The 23,126-nt window shown below is 51.7% G+C and overlaps 1 protein-coding gene across 5 annotated transcripts; it reads left to right on the forward strand.

Annotated features, from left to right (window-relative positions):
* The first annotated feature begins 416 nt into the window (after window positions 1–416).
* Window positions 417–7,564, forward strand: LOC103626099 (fringe-related protein). 5 transcript variants are annotated; one of them, XR_552710.4, is made up of 4 exons: window positions 417–1,980; window positions 2,673–3,221; window positions 3,308–3,573; window positions 3,768–7,559. XR_552710.4 is itself a non-coding variant. In XM_008646473.4 (3 exons), exons 1-3 carry the CDS (start codon window positions 1,111–1,113, stop codon window positions 3,416–3,418), a joined length of 1,530 nt encoding a protein of 509 aa, XP_008644695.1. In that variant the 5' UTR covers window positions 1,009–1,110; the 3' UTR covers window positions 3,419–7,559. The 5 variants fall into 5 exon arrangements, 1 of the variants encoding a protein (XP_008644695.1); XR_552712.4 differs by having other exon boundaries at window positions 1,009–1,980; window positions 6,975–7,564; XR_552711.4 differs by having other exon boundaries at window positions 1,009–1,980; window positions 6,978–7,564.
* Window positions 7,565–23,126: the final 15,562 nt, after the last annotated feature.

Below are 23,126 nucleotides of genomic sequence, written 5' to 3' on the forward strand. Positions count from 1 at the left end.
ACAGTGACTATTTTCCTGGCAAACCGTAGACTGATCTAGTCATCTAATCTAGATGCTGCTGCATGTGTGGCATGTTGCTTGCGATGCAACTCTCAGCTTCCTGTTAATTATTCAAGCCAACCACTGAACCACACATGCGATCTCTCCTAGCTGTATCTCGCATCACAGTGAACAAACTTTTACACGAACGTCTCAACAATGGTTTGATGAGAGGAGAGAACATATTCCACAGGCCCCATGGAAGAATTATTTGCGAAGACGATATCTAGACACATGGCGTCGTCGCCTTGCTGCACTCGTCGCTTGGAGGCCACTACTACAAGATATTCTTTTTCTGAAGCTTGGAGCGCCATTCATCTACGCTACGAGCCAGAAACCTATATTATTTATTTCCTCGATCTTAAAACGGCTGCTTTATTCAACAATGTTTTGAGTTTTTTTCCCCCATCCGCTGAAGATGCATGGACAGGAAAAGAGAGAAGAAAACTGTAGGTGTAGCTTTTCTGAATAGAAAACTGCTGCCCGTATCATCAGCAGGTGAGCAATCCTGTCATCGTCCTCCACGTGCAAGCAAGCTTATATACCAATGGTCCCTAGATTACACAGTACTTACTAATTGACACTGTGATCTGGAATTCAAAATTTCAAACCATCCGAATGACTACTTAAAGACACGATCAAGAGAAGAAGTTATTCGTTTGATTTTTTTATCATAAGTTGACCGACTCGATTTATTTAAAAAATATCATAATTATCATTAATTTTTAACATGATATTGTTTAGCATATAATATATTTTAAGTAGGCTTTGAATTTTTTTTATTTTTTTAAATAAGATTAGCCGATTAAATTGACAAAAAAGTCTAATAAATTATAAATCGGGACCGTGGAAATATTAATTAACTGCAAAGTAAAAATAGAGAGTAATCGGTTTTGTACGGGGCAAGAAGCAAATGAGATTTCAAATGGAACGGCGTGATGTTTTACAACTGCAAGGAGAGGCAGCCACCCGGCCCCACGTCCATCCCTAAAACATCGCCACGTTCCGCCTGCGCCACCCCCCAATGTCCGTGGCCACCGGAGGCGGCGGCGTCCACCACCACCGAGTCCAATGCCCAAGTCCCACTACGCCGCTTCCCCACCCCCGCACCCGCCGCCGCTCCTCCCGCTCGCGCTCGTCCCGCCGCGGCAGTGCCCGCTCGTCGCGGCCCTGCTGGCGCTGCTCTCGGTGCTGCTTGCCACCGCGCTCTGGCTCCTCCTCGTGCTCTCCCCGTCCCAGGGGGCTACCCCCGCCGCCTCCGAGCGCTCGGTGCTGCCGGATGCGGGAGCGGCCGCGGCCGCGGGCCCCGGCGCCGCCTCGCCCCTCTCGCTCGGCCACATCGTCTTCGGCATCGCGGGGTCGGCGCATCTCTGGCCGCGCCGCCGCGAGTACGTCCGCCTGTGGTGGGACCCCGCCGCGATGCGCGGCAACGTCTGGCTCGACGCGGGCGCGCCCGCCGCGCCGGGGCCTAGCGCCCCCTGGGAGGGCTCCCTCCCGCCGATCCGGGTGTCCGAGGACACCTCGCGCTTCAGGTACACCAACCCCACGGGCCACCCGTCGGGGCTCCGGATCGCGCGCATCGCCGCCGAGGCCGTCCGGCTCGTCGGCAGAGGGGCGGGCGCGCGCTGGCTCGTGCTCGTCGACGACGACACCGTGCTGTGCGCGGACAACCTCGTCGCCGTGCTCAGCAAGTACGACTGGACGGAGATGGTGTACGTCGGGGCGCCGTCCGAGAGCCACTCCGCCAACACCTACTTCAGCCATAGCATGGCTTTCGGAGGTGGCGGCGTCGCGCTCAGCTTTCCGCTCGCCGCTGCACTCGCGCAGACGCTCGACGTGTGCATCGAGAGGTACCCCAAGCTGTATGGAAGCGACGACCGCCTCCATGCCTGCATCACGGAGCTCGGCGTTCCCCTATCCCGCGAATACGGATTCCACCAGGTATCTAGCTTACCCTTCAACATTTTGCCGGGATTGAATTGTAAATCTGGCTCCTACAACTTTGATCGCCTGATCCACTTAGTATTGCTCTTACTATTGTGCTTATGTGGGACTTCCTCATAAACTAGTTCCCAGCCACAGCCACATTCTATGTGTAAACACCCGCAGGAAAAAAAATGTTTGGAGTCTTCATGAATCATTCCCAATATAGAGCTTGGTCTAGATGTTGGATGCCTCTGTTAATGTTTCAAACTTTACTATATCAGTCATATTTGTTTCATTAGGGCATAAAGGAAGGTAATACTTTCCACAGCTGCCCCATCTGAGCTGGTCAATTATATCATTTTTATTGTGTTTCAACAAAAGTAGGGCATTGCCAGAGTGGTTATGACAAAAAGAAAAGTTCGGTAGGACTTGAAGGTTACTTTTGTTCGGACTCTTTTCTTCCCTGGACACTTTTGCCAGGATTCGCTTGGTCTATAGTACTGTCCCTGTCTCTCAAATCTCAGTGCCACTGTGAAATTCGGCAGTGGATGTGCTTGAGAATGATAATAGGTTATTACCAAAAAATTGTCTTGTTTTCTGCTATCATAATAAAAAAGATAGATTGATTTTCAGCTTCGTTAGTCTGAGTATATATGCTCACAAATCCATCCATCCTTCTAATGTCGTTTTTTCTTGTCATATCTCAGTGGGATATCAGAGGCAATTCTCATGGGTTATTGGCATCTCATCCAATTGCTCCTTTCATCAGTATCCACCATGTGGAGCTTGTGGACCCCATATACCCTGGATTGAACTCTCTTGAGAGTCTGGAGCTGTTTACAAAGGCTATGAAAATGGAACCCATGAGCTTCCTGCAGCGTTCAATTTGTTACGATCAAAGCCAAAAGCTTACATTTGCTATCTCGTTGGGCTATGTTGTTGAAGTATATCCCAATGTTCTTCTTCCGCGTGATTTGGAGCGATCACAACGTACTTACGTTGCTTATAATAGGATGAGTCAGAGAAATGAATTTGATTTTGACACTAGAGATGTCCAGAAATCTTTGTGCAAGAAGCCGATCTTATTTTTCTTGAAGGATGTCTGGAAGGATGGAAACATAACTAGGGGATCTTATGCACGATCAAGTGCTAGGGATGACCTCAAAAGAAAGGTGTTCTGCTTCCGGTCACCCCCTTTACCTGACATAGATGAGATCCAAGTTTCCTCGTCTCCATTAAGCAAGCGCTGGCATCTGGTTTGTACTATCATTCCTTAACAGTACCTCATTGACTCACTCAATTATTTATTTACAAGTGCTAAGTTACCATTCTGCTGATATAGGCACCAAGAAGGTTGTGCAGTGCACTTAAAGGATCTATTGATGGTACTCTGTTTATGTTTGTTCAGCAATGTGGACGTGGGACTTTTGGTTCAGCTTCTGATTCCTTATGACATGGGAAATAGAGATGTATATTTTCTGTTCAGATGATACCTGGAAGATGTAGTTACCACCCTACATTCTTTGAGTCAAGTATAATTGGGGCTCTTTTTCTGCCTCAAACGCTTGACAGTAGCCAACTGTTTGTTATAATTGGTAGTTACTGAAGGTAGTTTCTGTATCCTCTCTTAGTGGATTACATTTAAAAATAGCATGTTAGTGTTAAGCATGAATAGTACTTGTGTCATATAAGGCACTTCAAAGCATAAAACATTAATATGATTCTCAGCCTAATACAATTGTTGTTCCATCATGTGCTTGATGCAATCATTTTATTGTTTCTTGCCACCTTGTTACTTACAGGGCATCTACTACCAAGAACAGATTAAGTGAGCCATCATTCGTGGGCTAATATTTTTAACAACTTCAAGTTCAACATGAATAAAATGATGCAGTGATGAGAGTTGTCTCATTGAGTCACTAGGTCGCATATTTGATGTAGCCTCTCCAGATTTGCAGGGGAAGGCTTGCCTAGGTTTATCCTTTTCCTAGACCTCACTCATGTGGGAGCCTCTGGCACTGGGTCTGCCCCAAGTTCAACATTAATGAGATATGGAAATGATATGTAATAAAGTTAACAACTATTTCATTTTTACTTGGGAAAAGCCTTGTGTCAGGCAGGCACCCTAGTTACTGGAGTTCCAAGCTAATTTCATGTGCACATTGTTAATTTAATGACCATGATTGTCCTTAATGTTCTATTTTCATACCTTACTTTCAGAATTATACACACTTCTTACACAGTTTCCTTCTGTTGCCTAATTCAACATGATACAAAATGAATGACTCTCATATTAGTTATGGCAACATGTGCCTTTAATAGAGTGCCATAATAACTTTTTTTACTATTTTGCTGATTTTCTGAATTCTGAAAGATGGTGTTGTTATTTTTAATGATTCTGCACAAAGACATTCTGTTTGTACAATGTTACCATAACAATCCTTGAACTTGACTCTTGCTCTTGGTATGAGCAGGATATGCCTTCGTTTCCAATTTTCTTTGACTTTCCTTTGCCAGTGATACTTATCTACTTGTTCTATTGAAGGAAGCAAAGGTCTTTGGGGGTTTACACAAATTAATTAATCCTTTTAGTTAGAAGGATAAAACTTCTTTGTTTTAAACCATAGAGTCAGTTCAAGCCTCATTTTTCCTTTGCACGAAATATGATTCTGAAGGGATATATAGATGTGCATGTTGCTAAAAAGGTGGAAGGTAACATAAAATAACAGTATGCTTGCTGATTGGAGAGAAGGGATTCATTTTGTTCACAGAATAATTGTTTGGCTTCTATAATTCCTCTGGTGTCTTAAACTAGGTTAATGTATTGTATTGTTGTAGGGTTATAGGAGGCTGAGTCACTGTGAGAGCAACTCCATCATGGCCCCAACTTGAGCCCTCATAGCTAAATATAGGTGCCCAGACCAAAAACACAACTCCAGCATGGCCCTTACTAGAGCCCTCAAATTTGGGTGGCCACCCAAATCCTCCCTCTAGCACTCAAACGATGGTTCAAGGCTTGAAGCCAACACCTTCTCAACCCGCCCCATCATCCTCGTTGAAGGCCTCTTCGATCTCCTCGTCGGCCAACTCAACGCCCGGCGCAACGGCAATGAGGTAGGCGATAGCTGGCGTGGAGGAGTGGCACGACGCGAGTTGATGAAGAGAGGAGCGGCACGGGTGGGTGGGGGACGTGGAGGAGCTGTGTGGCTCCTGGAGTCGCCTGGTACCCGTCGCGATGGTAGAGACTTAGAGATAGGTGCGAGTGGTAGGCGGTAGCTGGCGCAGCGTGGGTGGATGAGGAGAGGAGCGAAGCGGAGCGAATGGATGAGGAGCAACACGGCTCCTCCTGGTAGTGTCTGGTCTCCTCCCTCGATGGAAGTGTACCTCCTGTGGTGGTTGGTAGGTGACTCTGCCTTTGCTCGCATAAATACTGATGAGACTGAGGATGGGAAGAACAAAGAATGACAAGCGAGCCCTTTGTGTCAGTGTTCATCAAATATTATTTAAGCCGATATAAAAACTTAAACTGGGGGGGGGGGGGTAAGACAACTCCTAGGTATTGCATTAAAAAGATGGTTTTCTCACGCAGGTCGAGAAAACTTCCAAACCTCAGCCCCACTCATACACAACACCACAACCTATGTGAGAACGACCACTAGTAGGCCCAGGCCTTAGACATGTGATTTGGCGTGAGATAGGTGGTGGAACTTTTTTAACCCTAGCTGAGTTGAATCCAGGACATGAGTGCTACTCAAGCCACCGTCTCAACTTGAGGCCTTTTCGCTGCTGGAATAGATGTAAAAAACCAAATCCTAAATTATATTTTTGTGTTTTTGGCCAATAAGGCAGCTTTCTTGTATTGGTCCATTTGGGGCCTAACTCTTCCTTCTTAATATAATGATGCGCAGCTCTTCTACCCGTTCGAGAAAAAAAATTATGTGACAGTTCCCTCAAATCAAAAGTAGGGGCCTTGATTTGAGTTTTTTTTTTGCTGGAGTTGCTCTGATAGTAAATGATTGCTTTGCATGAATCTAGTCGAATCCATGCGTTTGTCCTCCAAAGCTGATCACGGGTCTAGTTAACAGTCATATTGATGATCAAAAGTTTCATGGGCAGAATTTGGGGAAAATGTTTATATTATTTCAATCATTTGGTCATAAATTTTACTGTTAGTGGAAAAATGATTTATTAACCTGAAAGTTCTGCACTGAAGTTCATCTTCTTCTTTAGTGCATGTCCCCAATATTGAATAGCATGTACAAGGTTCCTTTTCTTAAGCTCAACACCTATAAGTTTAAACCTATAGAAGCAGCTAGAGAAAAAAAACATAAAAGCCCAATCATGGAGATAGTTTCTTGGTTAGAAGATTGCTAGTCAATTTTCTGTTATCTGCAGGTACTCCCTCCGTTTTTTATTTGTCGTGTTTTAGTTCAAAAATGAACTAGTGAGCGATAAATATTGAGATAGTATATTTTTTCAAATACCGTGTTTGCTGGAAAGTGTTCACAATCACATTAGTGCATGGAATCTGAACCATAAAAGGACCACTTTAGAAATCTTATATGCCTGCTAGATCAAGATTTGTTTTCCTATTGTATTTTGGGATTTCCAAAGACTTCCATCTTGATCAAATTATAATTTGTAAAAGAAATAAATATTTTTTTTTAAAAAAATGTCCATCATTGGTTGAAAAAATTCAAAGGAAAAGCCAAAATGCTGCATTAACATTAGTTACGTAACTGAGATCAAGTATTTGGAAACATTTTCTTCTGTAACAAGATCTTCCAAGATTTGTGTGCATGTGTTGGTGCTAACTGTTTCATTTAAATGCCTTTTTTTTTCCTTTCATGTTTCCACGTAATGTTTGCCATAGTCTGTGTTTCATGCTGTGCTTGCATACATGCAAATCTGTTAGCGAAGTTGTGTGGTGTCTTGATTTAAGTGGAAAATCTGCTAAAAGTGTACAATTTGCCAAATCGACTTGAACTTTCTGAAATTGCCTTTTGTAGCAGTTGCTGACAGAAGAAACTTTGCAGAAAAGACAGGCTGGAAATTTTCGCTTTGGAATCTCTGTGGTTGGTGTCTGATACTTGGAGACTGAGGCCTAGTGAAGAGATCTTTGACTAAAGCTGCGCCGCTATGGTTGGCTGAGAACTAACTATCTGGTTTCATCCTGGTGACCAGTTTACTCACCTTCGTGGATTCTCCATGAGTTGTGCGAAATCAGGTAAGGATAGTAATATGTTAGTCGTAGGTTTTAGTGCTGTGATCCTGTAACCCTTCATTGTTCGTACCCTTCCCGTCCTGTGCCTTCTCATGTGAAATGGAGCATTAACCAAAGAGTCGCTGTGGATTTCAGTCAGGATCCAGTATAATAGTTGAACGATTGACTTTAGAATTTGGAGTTAAACAGTCCTAGATTCATCCACACCTGTTCGAACTCCGGTGGAAGGTTTTCCGATTTCTAGGGGAATTTAACCATTTCTTCACTTTGATGTGAAATTTCAACGAGCTGGACAGAACTGGCCTTCTCTTTAAGTTGTATCTTCATCTAGTGTATTTTTTTAATAATAATTCGTCTGGTGTTGAAGTCACTTTATTGGGATATGTCTAATGCTTGAGTTTAAATGAACACGGACCTAACTCCCTTAACGAGGGGTTCGTGGATGCGGATGTGCATTGCCCGTGCCATGACGTCCGTTTGTGCAATGGAAAAAAGTGAACGCCTCTAGGAGCTCGCGGATGTGGATGTATATCCTCTCTGGTACATGAAAATGCGTGACCGGGCGGCTGAGTGCTCATTTTGAGCGACGACATCCGCTATCTGTTGGAAGGAACAATGCTTTATATTTATGCTCTCCAATCTCCAGAGTTTTTTTTGCGTTGTTATTTTCAGTAGTGAACAAATGAACACGTTCTGTGGGCCTGATATATCCACGGCCCCAAAATCCCATCCTAGTAGAATGCTTTCTGGCCCATCAGGTCCACGGAGTTTTGTTGCCCATCTTATGTGCATGTAATCTTTCCGTTCTTTTTTTTATTTGTCATCGTTAGTTTGAAACACCGAGGACTGAAGAGGCCACGGCCACGCCGTGACGCTCTCTGCTTGGGTCGATATCGCCTAGCTAGTGAAGAATATTTACTAGGATTACACGGTAACAAACACTCGTCGATATATATATACTAGTCGGTTGCCCGTGCGTTACGACGGCTTACAACAATATCTATATAAATTATCCTACAAAAAGATTTTAATATTTTTTATTAATTGTCTCCGCCCTCCGTATAATATTTTTTTGATTTGGCTAACTGATGTTATTATTTACTCTATTCAATATGTCTTGGTACAATACGGTCAATGAAGTGAGCGATTAGAAGAGAGTTCACAACGACTGACTGAACGAACAGAGATTATAAAATGATATAATTTCACCATACAGAGACCAAATAAGAGAAAATTTGTGAGCTCAAGTTTCTAAAATAAGTCACATGAACTCAAACTTATAAAAAAGATAGATCAAAATATGGAGTGATTGCTAAAGTCAGACATCAATAAAAACTGGATGCGCTCCATATAAATTATGTTACTTCGTAGCAATTACTAACGTTTAAAACAAACAAATAACCGTTCATTTTACTGTTCATGTGACAAATCATTGTTGCTCCATTCAATTTAGTAACCTCAAACACCATGGAGTCCATTGCGTCAGTGTAGTCTTAGAAACGACCTAATGCTTGCAAGAGTCAAGAACGTTGTGTCGTGTTTGGGCTGTAGCCTCGGGCCGTAGTGCTGGTGCGGTCCGACACGATTACATATTTTTTATTTTACAAAAAACGTATATACATATATATAATTTATATTCAATATTAAAAATATCTGAGCATGATGTTCTATTGGTTAGACAGCTTTCACCTCCTCCACTGTTTTTAACATTTTACGCTGATTTAATCAAATGGGCCGACAGGCTAACGGACTGTCCCGGCACAGTCAGCAGGCCGATATGACGTGCCTAGGCCAGAGTTGTGGCCCGCGAGGCGTCTGGCCCGTGCCGGGCCGTCGTTTGGCCATCTATAGGTGTGCAACGGGTTAATTTGAAATAGATGTGAAGGTTTATTTGTAAAAAGATGACGCGGGATGACCGTTGAAACTGTTGCTTTAAGTATAGTATATATATATACTAGTCCGTTGCTCGTGACACTTAAAATATCCATCAAAAAGATCTCAAAATTTTTTATTGATTGTTTCCGCTCTCCACATATTTTTTATTTGACTAACTGATGTTGTTTACTCTATCCAATATGTCTTGGTACAACACGACCAATGAAGGGAGCGATTAGAAGAGAGTTCACAACGACTGACTGAACGAACAGATTATAGAATGACATAATTCCACTATACAGAAACCAAATAAGAGAAAGTTTGTGAGCTCAAATTTCTAAAATAAGTTACATGAACTCAAACTTATAAAAAAGATAGATCAAAATATAGAGTGTTGCTAAAGTCAGGCATCAATAAAAACTGGATGCGCTCCATATAAATTATGGTACTTCGTAGCAATTACTAACGTTTAAAATCAACAAATAACATTTCCTTTTACTGTTAGCGTGACAAATCACTGCTGATCCGTCCAATTCAGCAACCTCAAACACCATAGAGTCCATTGCGACAATGTGGTCTTAGAAACGATATAATGCATGTAAGAGCCAAGAACACAAAGGATAAACACTCTGTGGTAGTGCCCGCATGGATCTTCAAATCCTAACACATATTTTGCAGGATCCATGAGCCATCATAAAAGAACACAAACCACGTACAAACAATAAATAAAGTATTAACACATCCAAATTATGTTAAGTCCTTAGCACAAAAAACTAACACCCAAAACAACAGAGAAACAACACAATAATTTTTGCAATGAGAGAAGGATGTGTGACAGATACATAGAAGTGGTTGACACCGTGGTAAGGGAAAGTCCATGTAGACAGGCGATGCCGAGCCATCGAACGGGTACCATAGGCAGCAAATCAGGGACCCTCATCGCTCGCCTCCCCCACTTCCAAGGTTTCGTAGAGCAGGAAGGGAATGGAAGAGGCGGGCATACCTGTTCGTTGCCGGAGAAGGACACAACAAAAACCTGAGTATCTAGAGGCGACATAAGTAGTATAACGCTAGATACATATACGGAGAGAGCACACAAGTGGATAAAGAAGCCCAATCGGAGCAGCTCCGAACCGAGAGACACCCGTACCAGACGTCAATCCGAGAAGGGCGAGAGAATGCGAGTGCCTTCCCAGCCCTGGACTCGCCGAGGCGACACAACACCACCACCAACTCCATAGCATATGCCGACTGCTATCGCGTTGTGGGTCTTGGTTGTCCAATATCTCAGACCTGAACTCCTCGTCGCCAAGATAACCTAAGTGTGGAAGACGCCAATATGTCCTCCTCGACGGCACGCACGGAGAAAGGCCAGGAGCAAGACCGACTCGCCCCATACCCGCGTCGACGAGCGTCGGTCGGCTCGAGGTTGCGATCGTTGGCGGGGGTAGCAGGTTAGGGAGGAAGAACATGACGAAGGCCGAGAAGATGAATGGGACGTTTGACGATGACGAAAACGATGGTGCGCGCATGCTGTGAAACGTCCTCGTGGACGTGTAATAGCCACTGCGTGGATCGGTGTCGGGTTGGTGTCGGACGAATACGGGGAGGAGGCGCTTGCTCCCACGCCCTCTGCCGAGAATAGGGTGGCGCGGAGGTGGAGGCATGAGGGGAGAGAGAAAAGAAGCAGGATGACGAACGAGGTGGTGGCAACTGAGACGAGGACCATCATTATCGTGCGGAGGTATAGATGACCAAATGAGTCGTGTCTAGCGGGCCGACCCGAGGCACGACCCACTTAATTGTGCATGGGACAGCCCGGCACGAGCGTCGTGCCGTGCTTGGGTCGTCCTCGGCCCGTAGTGCTGGCCCGGGCCGGTACAATTATTTTTTATTTTACAAAAAATCGTATATACATATGCACAATTTATATTCAATATTAAAAACTATCAGGGCGTGAGTTCAAATCCCACATCCTGCAACGGTTTTTAACATTTAACACTGATTTAACCAAATGGTCCGACGGGCTAACGGGCCGGTCCGACACGGTCAGCAGGCCGGTGTGCCGTGCCCGGGCCGGAGCTGCGGGCGTCCGGCCTAGCGAGCCCGTGCCAAGCCGTCGTTTGGCCATCTATATGTGGAGGTGTGGTTTGGGACATCGAGGTTAGTTGCACGGAGGGGACGGACATGCAACGGGTTAATTTGAAATAGATGTGAAAGATTATTTATAAAAAGATGACGCGAAACGACAGTTAAAATTGATGTTTTAATATAGTAAAGATTTTACCTTATTTTTTACATAAACTCTTCTATTATAGTAGTAGAGAAGAGATTATAGAAGCGCAAATTGATTCTAAAGAAATTTAGAAGTTTTTTTTTTAAGTATTGACGCGAGACGACCGTTAAAACTGATGTTGTAATAATATAGTATAGATAGAGATATATGCGCGGCAGCAATACGGATCAGATCAAACATGTACCAGAACTCTCGAGAGGTACTAGCTTGTAACAAGTGGTACGACTCTACTAAACGACCACGAAAACGTGGGTTGGAATTGACAGTCGTTAGGCTTGGATCGTTATGGGGAAACAAAACGCACGCTTAGCGGTCACGGTCGAGGTGTCAAAATTATCGCCAGGCTAGAAACATGTTCATGCACGCTGTCAAATCGCGCTCCCATCACCACCAGATGAAGTTTGTTTAATTGCTGCTACTCCAATAATTGCAGCACATGCATGGGAGTATACATTCATTAAAAATATATATGATATATATCTATAGCTTGCATTGCGTACGCGCCATGCCAACCGCTGGTACCAAAGCTTACCGCGGGCCATAAGTTAGTTGTTCGTAACAATCACGACACTACTGCATTGCTACGCGCCATGTCACTGGGCTGTTCCCTTATTAAAGCAAGTTGTTTCGACAGTTCGACTGCTGTAGTTATAATCTACTAGAGATAAAAACACTTTAGAATTCGATACAGATTAAAACCAAACGAACAGTCTCCGGCCACGGCACCACCTCTCGCTTATTACGTGAAGAACCGAAACATATTTCAGGCGGATCCACGGTTCCGAATGAAATGTCTGAACGCAGCTGATCTCTGGTAGCGGCTGGCAGAGCAACCGATACTCTCATGTACGACACCTTGTCCATTTGTACGAACCAAGTGGTAGGCTGTGCAATTGTTCAAGCAAATCAACATCGTATTTGGACGCCTTTCCACACTTCCCCCATAGCTAAAATCATTTTCTATCCCGCCCCCCTGTTATTGACTCTATGTGGTAGTCAAGGCTGTGCAATTGTTCAATCACAAATTGTGAGCTAGGAGTTTCTCTTCAAGCCTTGCCTTTTAGACCACTGCAATTACTTTCACAGATAATAGAACTTTGGCAATGGTAACATAAACATTATTCTTTCTATTATGTAAAAAAACTCGAAACAAACCATGCCATCGAGACGTAGAAATCATTCAGCTTTTGTTGCAAGTTTTCATGGCATGTGTTCCTTTAATGGCTATCATTTATGAGTGTTAGTTCAAGCCATTCTTAGCACCTTTTTTTGTTTCTATGGGAACTTACAAATCATGTACAACCATGTATTACACATCATCAGTTTAAAAAAAAATCTATTACACATTATCAAAAGTTGAGATCCATCATTTCTACAAAGTCAAGCTGACAAAATTCCAGCATAAATTAATTACTATGGTTTTCTTGAATCTAATTAATTTATAACTAGGTGAGTACCCGTGTGTTGCAACGAGGACATATAATAACATAATAACTTATATACAAAATGTGTCTATATTGTTATAAGAAAATGTTTCATAATCCATTTGTAATCATAGCCATACATAAATTTTGTTATTTTAATTTAGCTGTTTCACTACTACATTACAACCATCAGTATCATGCAGACTTCGATATATGCTACGATTTGCATGGTCTCATCATTGAAGAGCACGTGCCACACCTGCCGGTAGAAGTTCCCTCGTATATTATCAGTCATCAGGTAGGCACCACCATACACGCTTGCTTAAACAAAAAAGCAAGTGTTTGCGAAGAGAATTAAAGGCAGGCCGGCACAAAAGCTACCCCGACACGATGACGAGTGGTCATTGCTGTCGGTCCTCCTCTGCGTCACCTCTGGCGCCAAGATGACGCTATAGTCCTTGATATAGTAGTCGTCGAACGCGCACGACATGGCGAGTACCGATGACTCTTGGTTGGGCTGCCAAACGAAGTGCACCCCGGGCTCATCAGCGAGGTAATACACCTAGCCGTTGCATCACTGGATGTGCTACTTGTCGGGGACCATAATTAGGGGTACCCTCAAGGCTCCTAATTCTCAGTTGGTAACCCCCATCAGCATAAAGCTGCAAAGGCCTGATGGGTGCGATTAAGTCAGGGATCAGTCCATTCGAGGGACTCGATCACGCCTCGCCCGAGCCTAGCCTTGGACAAGGGCAACCGACCCAGGAGGATTTCCGTCTCGCCCGAGGCCCCCCTCCAGCGGCGAATATATTTCTGGCTCGCCCGAGGCCCTGTCTTCGCCAAGAAGCAACCCTGACCAAATCGCCGCACTGACCGACCAAATCGCAGGAGCATTTAATGCAAAGGTGGCCTGACACCTTTATCCTGACGCGCGCCCCCCAGCCGGCAGAGCCGAAGTGACCGCCGTCACTTCGCCGCTCCACTGACCGGCCTGACAGAAGGACAGCGCCGCCTGCGCCGCTCCGACTGCGGTGCCACTTGACAGAGTGAGGCTGACAGGCAGTCAGGCCCGGCCGAAGGCACCATAGGAAGCTCCGCTTCGCCCGACCCAGGGCTCGGACTCGGGCTAAGTCCCGGAAGACGGCGAACTCCGCTCCGCCCGACCCAGGGCTCGGACTCGGGCTAAGTCCCGGAAGACGGCGAACTCCGCTCCACCCGACCCAGGGCTCGGACTCGGGCTAAGTCCCGGAAGACGGCGAACTCCGCTCCGCCCGACCCAGGGCTCGGACTCGGGCTAAGTCCCGGAAGACGGCGAACTCCGCTTCGTCCGACCTAGGGCTCGGACTCGGGCTAAGTCCCGGAAGACGGCGAACTCCGCTCCGCCCGACCCAGGGCTCGGACTCGGGCTAAGTCCCGGAAGACGACGAACTCCGCTCCACCCGACCCAGGGCTCGGACTTGGGCTCAGCCCGAGAAGACGACGAACTCCGCTCCGCCCGACCCCAGGGCTCGGACTCCGCCCTGGCCTCAGTCGACGGTCTCCGCCTCGCCCGAACTAGGGGCTCGGACTCGACCTCAGCCACGGAAGACAGACTCGACTTTGGCTTCGGAGGAGCTTCCACATCGCCCAACCTAGGGCGCAGAATAGCCACGTCAACAGGAGGCGCCATCATCACCCTACCCCGAGCTGACTCGGGCCACGAGGAACAAGACCGACGTCCCATCTGGCTCGCTCCGCCAGATAGGCAATGATGGCGCCCCGCATACTCTGTGACGACGGCGGCTCTCAGCCCCCTTACGGAAGCAAGAGGACGTAAGCAAGGACTCAACAGCTCCGACAGCTGTCCCTCCGCCAGGCTCCAGCACTCCTCCGACGGCCACGACATCACACCAGCTGGGTGCCAAAATCTCTCCGGCTGCCACAACGGCATGTACTTAGGGCGCTAGCTCTCCTCCGCTAGACACGTAGCACTCTGCTATACCCCCCATTGTACACCTGGATCCTCTCCTTACGCCTATAAAAGGAAGGACCAGGGCTCTCTTAGAGAGGGTTGGCCGCGCGGGGACGAGGACGAGACAGGCGCTCGCTTGAAGCCGCTCACTCCCTCTCCCGCGTGGACGCTTGTAACCCCCTACTGCAAGCGCACCCGACCTGGGCGCGGGATGAACACGAAGGCCGCGAGATTTCCACCTCTCTCACGCCCATCTCCGGCCACCTCGCTTCCCCCCTTCGCGCTCGGCCTCGCGCTCGACCCATCTGGGCTGGGGCACGCGGCGACATTCACTCGTCGGCTTAGGGAATAGGGACCCCCCGGTCTCGAAACGCCGACAGTTGGCGCGCCAGGTAGGGGCCTGCTGCATGTTGACGAACAGCTTCCCGTCAAGCTCCAGATGGGCAGTCTCCAGCAACCTCTACAACCCGGGACGGTGCTCCGTTTCGGGAGTCTTGAGTTCATGTCCCTCGACGGCAGCTACGACATGATACTCATTCCACCGCCGGGCGACAGCGGCAATGGCGGTCGACAGTCTGCCCGCCGGCGGCGGAATCGACGACGTCTTCCCCGTGTGGTGGAAGAACAACCTTCGAGCTCACCCCGCCCTCTTCCCCGCCGATGGAGGGGAAGGCGGGGCAACCAAGGCCAAGCAGGAGGCAGCGCCTCGTCGGCTGTCGAGCGAGTCGATAGCGCCAGCACCCCAACAGGGGGCGCACCGGGCATCAACCTCACGCTTGAGACGAAGACGAGCGCCGTCTCCCCGCGACACGCCAATCCTGAGCAAGCGGACGACGCCAGCACGCTCGCAAAAGGCTTGCTGGACATCACCCTCGTACCTGAGACGACGGTGCAGTCAGTCCCTGACGGGACTTCATCACCGCCCGTCGACCAAGAGGTACCGACCGATTCCCGTCCCACGTCATTTGGATTTAGCCTCAACCCGCCTAGCGGCTTCGCTTTGGTGGGCGCTCTCGTAGAGGCGAGCCCAAACCCTCTGGGGTTTCGTATGCGGTCACCTTGGGACCGGCTGACGGACGTCTCGACCTACGGGCCCTCTAGGTCCGAGGAAGACGACGAGCCCAGCTTCTGTTGGGATTTCTCTGGACTTGGCAACCCCGGTGCCATGCGGGACTTTATGACCGCATGCGACTACTGTCTTTCCGACTGTTCCGACGGTAGCCGTAGCCTCGGCGACGAGGACTGCGGCCCAACCCGCGAATGTTTCCACGTCGATCTAGGGGGTCCCTCCGAAGGCAACCATCTCGGCATGCCGGAGGACGGTGATCTCCCTAGGCCGGTGCCCCGCGTTGACATCCCACGGGAGCTAGCTGTGGTCCACGTTCAGGCGGGGGGCCATGACCCACAGCTCGAGCAAATCCGCGGGGTGCAGGCCAGGCTCGACGAGGGGACAGGAGCGCTTGAGCCGGTCCGCCGAGACGTCGGGCAGGCATGGGCGGGCCAACCTCCGGCCGGAGAAATACGTCATCTACCCCAGGGCTTCCAGCACCGCATCGCCGACGACGTCAGGGTCAGGCCGCCACCCGCATCTAGTGGGGTCGGCCAGAACCTGGCAGCAGCAGCAATGCTCCTCCGCGCGATGCCGGAGCCATCAACCACCGAGGGGCGGCGAATCCAGGGAGAGCTCAAGAATCTCCTGGAAGGCGCTTCGGTCTGACGGGCCGAGAGCTCCGCCTCCCGAAGGCAGGGGTACCCCTCGGAACCTCATGCCGCGACTTCCCGATTCATGCGGGAAGCCTCGGTCTACACCGGGCGCACGCGCAACACCGTGCCTGCGGCCCCAGGTCGCCTCGGCAACGAGCACCATCACCGCGACCGTCGGGCCCACCTCGACGAGAGGGTGCGCCGAGGCTACCACCCCAGGCGTGGGGGACGCTACGACAGCGGGGAGGATCGGAGTCCCTCGCCCGAACCACCCGGTCCGCAGGCCTTCAGCAGGGCCATACGACGGGCGCCGTTCCCGACCCGGTTCCGACCCCCGACTACTATCACAAAGTACTCGGGGGAGACGAGACCGAAACTGTGGCTCGTGGACTACCGTCTGGCCTGCCAACTGGGTGGAACGGACGATGACAACCTCATCATCCGTAACCTCCCCCTGTTCCTCTCCGACACCGCTCGCACCTGGTTGGAGCACCTGCCTCTGGGGCAGATCTCCAACTGGGACGACCTAGTCCAAGCTTTCACCGGCAATTTCCAGGGCACGTACGTGCGCCCCGGGAATTCCCGGGACCTCCGAAGCTGCCGGGAGAGTCTCTCCGGGACCACATCCGGCGATTCTCGAAGCAGCGCACCGAGCTGCCCAACGTCACCGACTCGGATGTCATCGGCACGTTCCTCGCTGGCACCACCTGCCGCGACCTGGTGAGCAAGCTGGGTCGCAAGACCCCCACCAGGGCGAGCGAGCTGATGGACATCGCCACCAAGTTCGCCTCCGGCCAGGAGGCGGTCGAGGCCATCTTCCGAAAGTACAAGCAGCCCCAGGGCCGCCCATCGGAAGATGCCCCCGAGGCGTCAACTCAGCGCGGCGCCAAGAAGAAGGGCAAGAAGAAGTCGCAAGCGAAACGCGACGCCGCCGACGCGGACCTTGTCGCTGTCGCCGAGTACAAGAACCCTTAGAAACCCCCCGGAGGTGCCAACCTCATCGACAAGATGCTCAAGGAGCCGTGCCCCTATCACCAGGGGCCCGTCAAGCACACCCTTGAGGAGTGCGTCATGCTTCGGCGCCACTTCCATAGGGCCGAGCCACCCTCGGAGGGTGGCAAGGCCCACGACGCCGATAATAAGGAAGATCACCAAGCAGGAGAGTTCCCCGAGGTCCGCGACTGCTTCATGATCTACGGTGGGCAAGCGGCGAATGCCTCGGCTCGGCACCGCAAGCAAGAGCGCCGGGAGGTCTGTTCGGTGAAGGTGGCGGCGCCAGTCTACCTAGACTGGTCCGACAAGCCCATCACCTTCGACCAAGCCGACCACCCCGACCACGTGCCGAGCCCGGGGAAATACCCGCTCGTCGTCGACCCCGTCATCGGCGACGTCAGGCTCACCAAGGTCCTCATGGACGGAGGCAGCAGCCTCAACATCATCTACACCGAGACCCTCGGGCTCCTGCGCGTCGATCTGTCCTCTGTCCGGGCAGGAGCTGCGCCCTTCCATGGGATCATTCCCGGGAAGCGCGTCCAGCCCCTCGGACAACTCGACCTTCCCGTCTGCTTCGGAACACCCTCCAACTTCTGAAGGGAGACCCTGACGTTCGAGGTGGTCGGGTTCAGAGGAACCTACCACGCGGTACTAGGAAGACCATGCTACGCGAAGTTCATGGCCGTCCCCAACTACACCTACCTGAAACTCAAGATGCCGGGCCCCAACGGGGTCATCACCGTTGGCCCCACGTACAAACACGCGTTCGAATGCGACGTGGAGTGCGTGGAGTACGCCGAGGCCCTCGCCGAGTCCAAGGCCCTCATCGCCGACCTGGAGAGCCTCTCTAAGGAGGTGCCAGACGTGAAGCGACATGCCGACAACTTTGAGACAGCGGAGACGGTTAAGTCCGTCCCCCTCGACCTCAGCGGCGACGCCTCCAAGCAGATTCGGATCGGCTCCGGGCTCGGTCCCAAATAGGAAGCAGTGCTCGTCGACTTTCTCCGCGCGAACGCCGACGTCTTCGCGTGGAGTCCCTCGGACATGCCCGGCATACCGAGGGATGTCGCTGAGCACTCACTGGACATCCGAGCCGGAGCCCGACCCGTCAAGCAGCCATTGCGCCGATTCGACGAGGAGAAGCGCAGAGCCATAGGCGAGGAGATCCACAAGCTAATGGCGGCAGGGTTCATCAAAGAGGTATTCCATCCCGAATGGCTTGCCAACCCAGTGCTTAGAAAGAAAGGGGGGAAATGGCGGATGTGTGTAGACTACACTGGTCTGAACAAAGCATGTCCGAAGGTTCCCTACCCTCTGCCTCGCATCGATCAAATCGTGGATTCCACTGCTGGGTGCGAAACCCTGTCTTTCCTCGATGCCTACTCAGGGTATCATCAGATCAAGATGAAAGAGTCCGACCAGCTCGCGACTTCTTTCATCACACCCTTCGGCATGTACTGCTATGTCACCATGCCGTTCGGCTTGAGGAATGCGGGCGCGACGTACCAGCGGTGCATGAACCATGTGTTCGGCGAACACATTGGCCGCACGGTCGAGGCCTACGTCGATGACATCGTAGTCAAGACGAGGAAAGCCTCCGACCTCCTTTCCGACCTTGAAGTGACATTCCGATGTCTCAAGGCGAAAGGCGTCAAGCTCAATCCTGAGAAGTGTGTCTTCGGGGTGCCTCGAGGCATGCTCTTGGGGTTCATCGTCTTCGAGCGGGGCATCGAAGCCAACCCGGAGAAGATCGCAGCCATCACCAGCATGGGGCCCATCAAGGACTTGAAAGGCGTATAGAGAGTCATGGGATGTCTCGCGGCTCTGAGCCGCTTCATCTCACGCCTCGGCGAAAGAGGTCTACCTCTGTACCGCCTCTTAAGGAAGGCCGAGTGCTTCACTTGGACCCCTGAGGCCGAGGAAGCCCTCGGGAACCTGAAGGCGCTCCTCACGAAGGCGCCTATCTTGGTGCCCCTAGCTGCCGGAGAAGCCCTCTTGGTCTACGTCGCCGCGACCACTCAGGTGGTTAGCGCCGCGATTGTGATCGAAAGGCAAGAAGAGGGGCATGCATTGCCCGTTCAGAGGCCAGTCTACTTAGTCAGCGAAGTACTGTCCGAAACCAAGATCCGCTACCCACAAGTTCAGAAGCTGCTGTACGCGGTGATCCTAACACGGCGGAAGTTGCGACACTACTTCGAGTCTCATCCGGTAACTGTGGTGTCATCCTTCCCTCTGGGGGAGATCATCCAGTGCCAGGAGGCCTCGGGTAGGATTGCAAAGTGGGCGGTGGAAATCATGGGCGAGACAATCTCGTTCGCTCCTCGGAAGGCCATCAAGTCCCAGGTCTTGGCGGACTTCGTAGCTGAATGGGTCGACACCCAGCTACCGACGGCTCCGATCCAATCGGAGCTCTGGACCATGTTCTTCGACGGGTCGTTGATGAAGACAGGAGCCGACACAGGCCTACTCTTCATCTCGCCCCTCGGTAAGCACATACGCTATGTGCTACGCCTCCATTTCCCGGCGTCCAACAATGTGGCCGAGTATGAGGCTCTGGTCAACGGGTTGCGGATCGCCATCGAGCTAGGGGTTCGACGCCTCGACGCTCGCGGTGACTCGCAGCTCGTCATCGACCAAGTCATGAAGAACTCCCACTGCCGCGACCCCGAAGATGGAGGCCTACTGCGATGAGGTTCGGCGCCTGGAAGACAAGTTCTACGGGCTCGAGCTCAACCACATCGCCCGGCGCTACAACGAGACTGTGGATGAGCTGGCTAAAATAGCCTCGGGGTGAACAACGGTTCCCCCGGACGTCTTCTCCCGGGATCTGCATCAACCCTCCATCAAGATCGACGACACGCCCGAGCTTGAGGCACCCTCGGCCCAGCCCGAGGCACCCTCGGCACAGCCCGAGGCACCCTCGGCTCGACCCGAGGTACCCTCGATTCGGCCCGAGACACCCTCGGATCTACAACAACCTCAACAAGTTCGGCAAGCGATGGATGAAGGAACTCCCCTTGGTGGTCTGGAGTCTGAGGACAACGCCGAGCCGAGCCACGGGCTTCACGCCGTTCTTCCTAGTCTACGGGGCCGAGGCCGTCTTGCCCGCAGACCTGGAATGCGGCTCCCCGAGGACGAGGGCCCACACCGACCAAAGCAACCAAGCTAGCCGAGAAGACTCGCTGGACCAGCTGGAGGAGGCTCGGGACAAGGCCTTACTACACTCGGCGCGGCACCAGCAGTCCCTGCGACGCTACCACGCCCGAGGGGTCCGGTCCCGAGACCTCCAGGTGGGCGACCTGGTGCTTCGGCTGCGACAAGACGCCCGAGGGCGGGACAAGCTCACGCCCCCCTGGGAGGGGCCATTCGTCATCGCCAAAGTTCTAAAGCCCGGAACATACAAGCTGGCCAACAGTCAAGGAGAGGTCTACAGCAATGCTTGGAACATCCAACAGCTACGTCGCTTCTACCCTTAAGATGTTTTCAAGTTGTTCATATACCTCGCACCCACGCAAAGTTTAGTCATCAAGGAAGGGTCGGCCTCGCCTCGGCAAAGCCCGACCCTCCCTCGGGGGCTAAAAGGGGGGGAACCCCCTCTGCGTCGATTTTTTTCCTCGAAAAAAGATCCTTTCTGCCAGAATGTCTTTCGTGCTTTTTGACTACTTCTAAAGTGGATCCTGAAAACGACGGAGTACACGTAAGCAGCCAAGGCTGACCGAGCCGAGGGACTCCTACGCCTCCGGGATATGGATACCTCACTCATCACCTTCTGCGATAAGTAACTCACGTTCGGATAAGTGATTCCGCGGACCGAACAAGTCTTCACGTTCGGAAGCTCTTCTGCCGAAGCGATTCCTCGAGCCTTCTCGGCTGCGTCGGTGACAGAACCCCATGGACGGGTAAGAGTGCGCGTAAGCGGCAAGGCCGATCGAGCCGAGGGACTCCTACGCCTCCGGGATACGGATACCTCACTCATCACCTGCCGTGAGAAGCAACTCTCGCTCGCACAAACATTTCTGTTACCGACAACAAGGTCCAGATGCTCGAAACAAGAGGAAAAGAGACGCAACTTTACAACACGGCGAGGGTGTGTTTTGGCCTCGGCGGCCGCAGGAAACACACGCTACAAGACAATCCGATCCTGCAGGCTCGGATCTTGACGCTTGAAGGGAGCAGCAGCACCCTCGGCGTCGACAACACCTTCGGCGAAGTCCGACCTAGCCTCGGACGGCGACGCGGTCCGAAGACCTCCACTCTGAAGGACGGCGTCATCACCAAGCCCGGGCCGTCGCCGCCATGGTCTTCTCCGGGAATCCGGCCCAAGCAGGCGGCTCGGCCGGTCACCCTGGGGCCTCGGCCAGCTGTCCTCCGAGGACGTCAGCCCGACCCGAGGCCTCAGCAGGTCAATTCCGGCGTCGGTCCCGCTAACGGGCAACCCGGCCAGGCTCCGGCCGACCAGGTCTTCTTTTCGGGCCAACTCTGCCTCTGTTCGCGCTGACACCGCTACCCCCGGCCTCGGCTCATCGAAGGGCGGCCGAGGGGTTCCTTGAACTAAGCAAGGGAAGCCTCGGACAACAAGGCTGACCGAGCCGAGGGACTCCTACGCCTCCGGGATACGGATACCTCACTCGTCGCCTTTACCCGGGGCTACTCACGCTTGGTGAAGCAGTTCAGACAACCAACAGGCGAGTCTTAGTGCTCGAAAATGAGGAAAAACACGGCTCCGTGCCAAAATTACATACATGTTCAGGCCTCGACAGCCACAATGAACAAAAACACTGGCATTCAAAGTGCCATTACAAACGGAACTCCGGTTCCACCTCCGCAGGTACGAACAACCCCACTCGATGGGGGGGGGGGCTGCGGAGCAACAGAAGACTGATGGGCGGCTCGCCGTCGCCCGCTCCGGCAGCAGCGACGACGACTTCCGCTCCGGGTGGCCAAATTGCGGCAGCGAGGGCCTCAGGGCGGATGCTGCTGCAATCTTGCCCTCGCCCACGCCGACGCTCGAGGGGCGATGACAAGTACAAAGAGCCGGAGGCCCGAAGCGCGGATGGTGGCGGTGATCCCGTCGGCAACGGGGACTTCTCGAGCCGCCTCCACCTCGGCACCGACGACAGGGGCCGTCAGCCCTCCGGCAGATCCCCACTCAGATCCTCCCGGACGAGTGGGGCACCGACCTCCGCGCGGAGGCGCCGTACCGGTGCAAAGGCAGGACCGCCCCAGAACACGAACGCCGCCCTAGCAGAGCGCGACATCTTGGGCGGTCCTCCCGTGCACACGGCGCGGCAGCCCCCTTCCGGCAGGAGGGGGCACCGGGAGCCAAGCCGACGAGCCCGACGCGCTGAGGCTGACGACGCCCGCCGTCGACCGGCCCCGCGTTGTCGAAGTCCGGCCCGCCCGCAGGGCCAGTGAGCGCCCTCTCCCTTGAACGACGCAGGAGAGGCCGACCCACGAACCCGCGCGGGAGGTAGAGCTCCGGCTCAGCCCAGCCTCCACCCCAGCAAGGATGATGAACATCCTTGAAGCTGAGGGTGGGACCAAGATCGCAGCCCGGCTTGCTTCTCCCCACCCAGGGGCTAGTGGTCACCGTCTTGGGTGACCGCCGGCGGAGGGGTACAGCCGGGCTGGCTGATGAAAATCCTTGAAGCCGAATGATGGCTGAAAGGTACCAACTCCCACGGAGTTGCGTTC

The sequence above is a fragment of the Zea mays genome, chromosome 5 (assembly GCF_902167145.1).
Source record: "Zea mays cultivar B73 chromosome 5, Zm-B73-REFERENCE-NAM-5.0, whole genome shotgun sequence".
In the NCBI taxonomy this organism is placed as follows: domain Eukaryota; kingdom Viridiplantae; phylum Streptophyta; class Magnoliopsida; order Poales; family Poaceae; genus Zea; species Zea mays.

Excerpts from the sequence above, each read along its gene's own strand:
- LOC103626099 (XM_008646473.4), top strand. The coding sequence starts at position 1,111 with ATGCCCAAGTCCCACTACGCCGCTTCCCCACCCCCGCACCCGCCGCCG. Across the intron at positions 1,981-2,672 it reads GCGAATACGGATTCCACCAG|TGGGATATCAGAGGCAATTC; the intron begins GTATCTAGCTTA and ends GTCATATCTCAG. Across the intron at positions 3,222-3,307 it reads TAAGCAAGCGCTGGCATCTG|GCACCAAGAAGGTTGTGCAG; the intron begins GTTTGTACTATC and ends CTGCTGATATAG.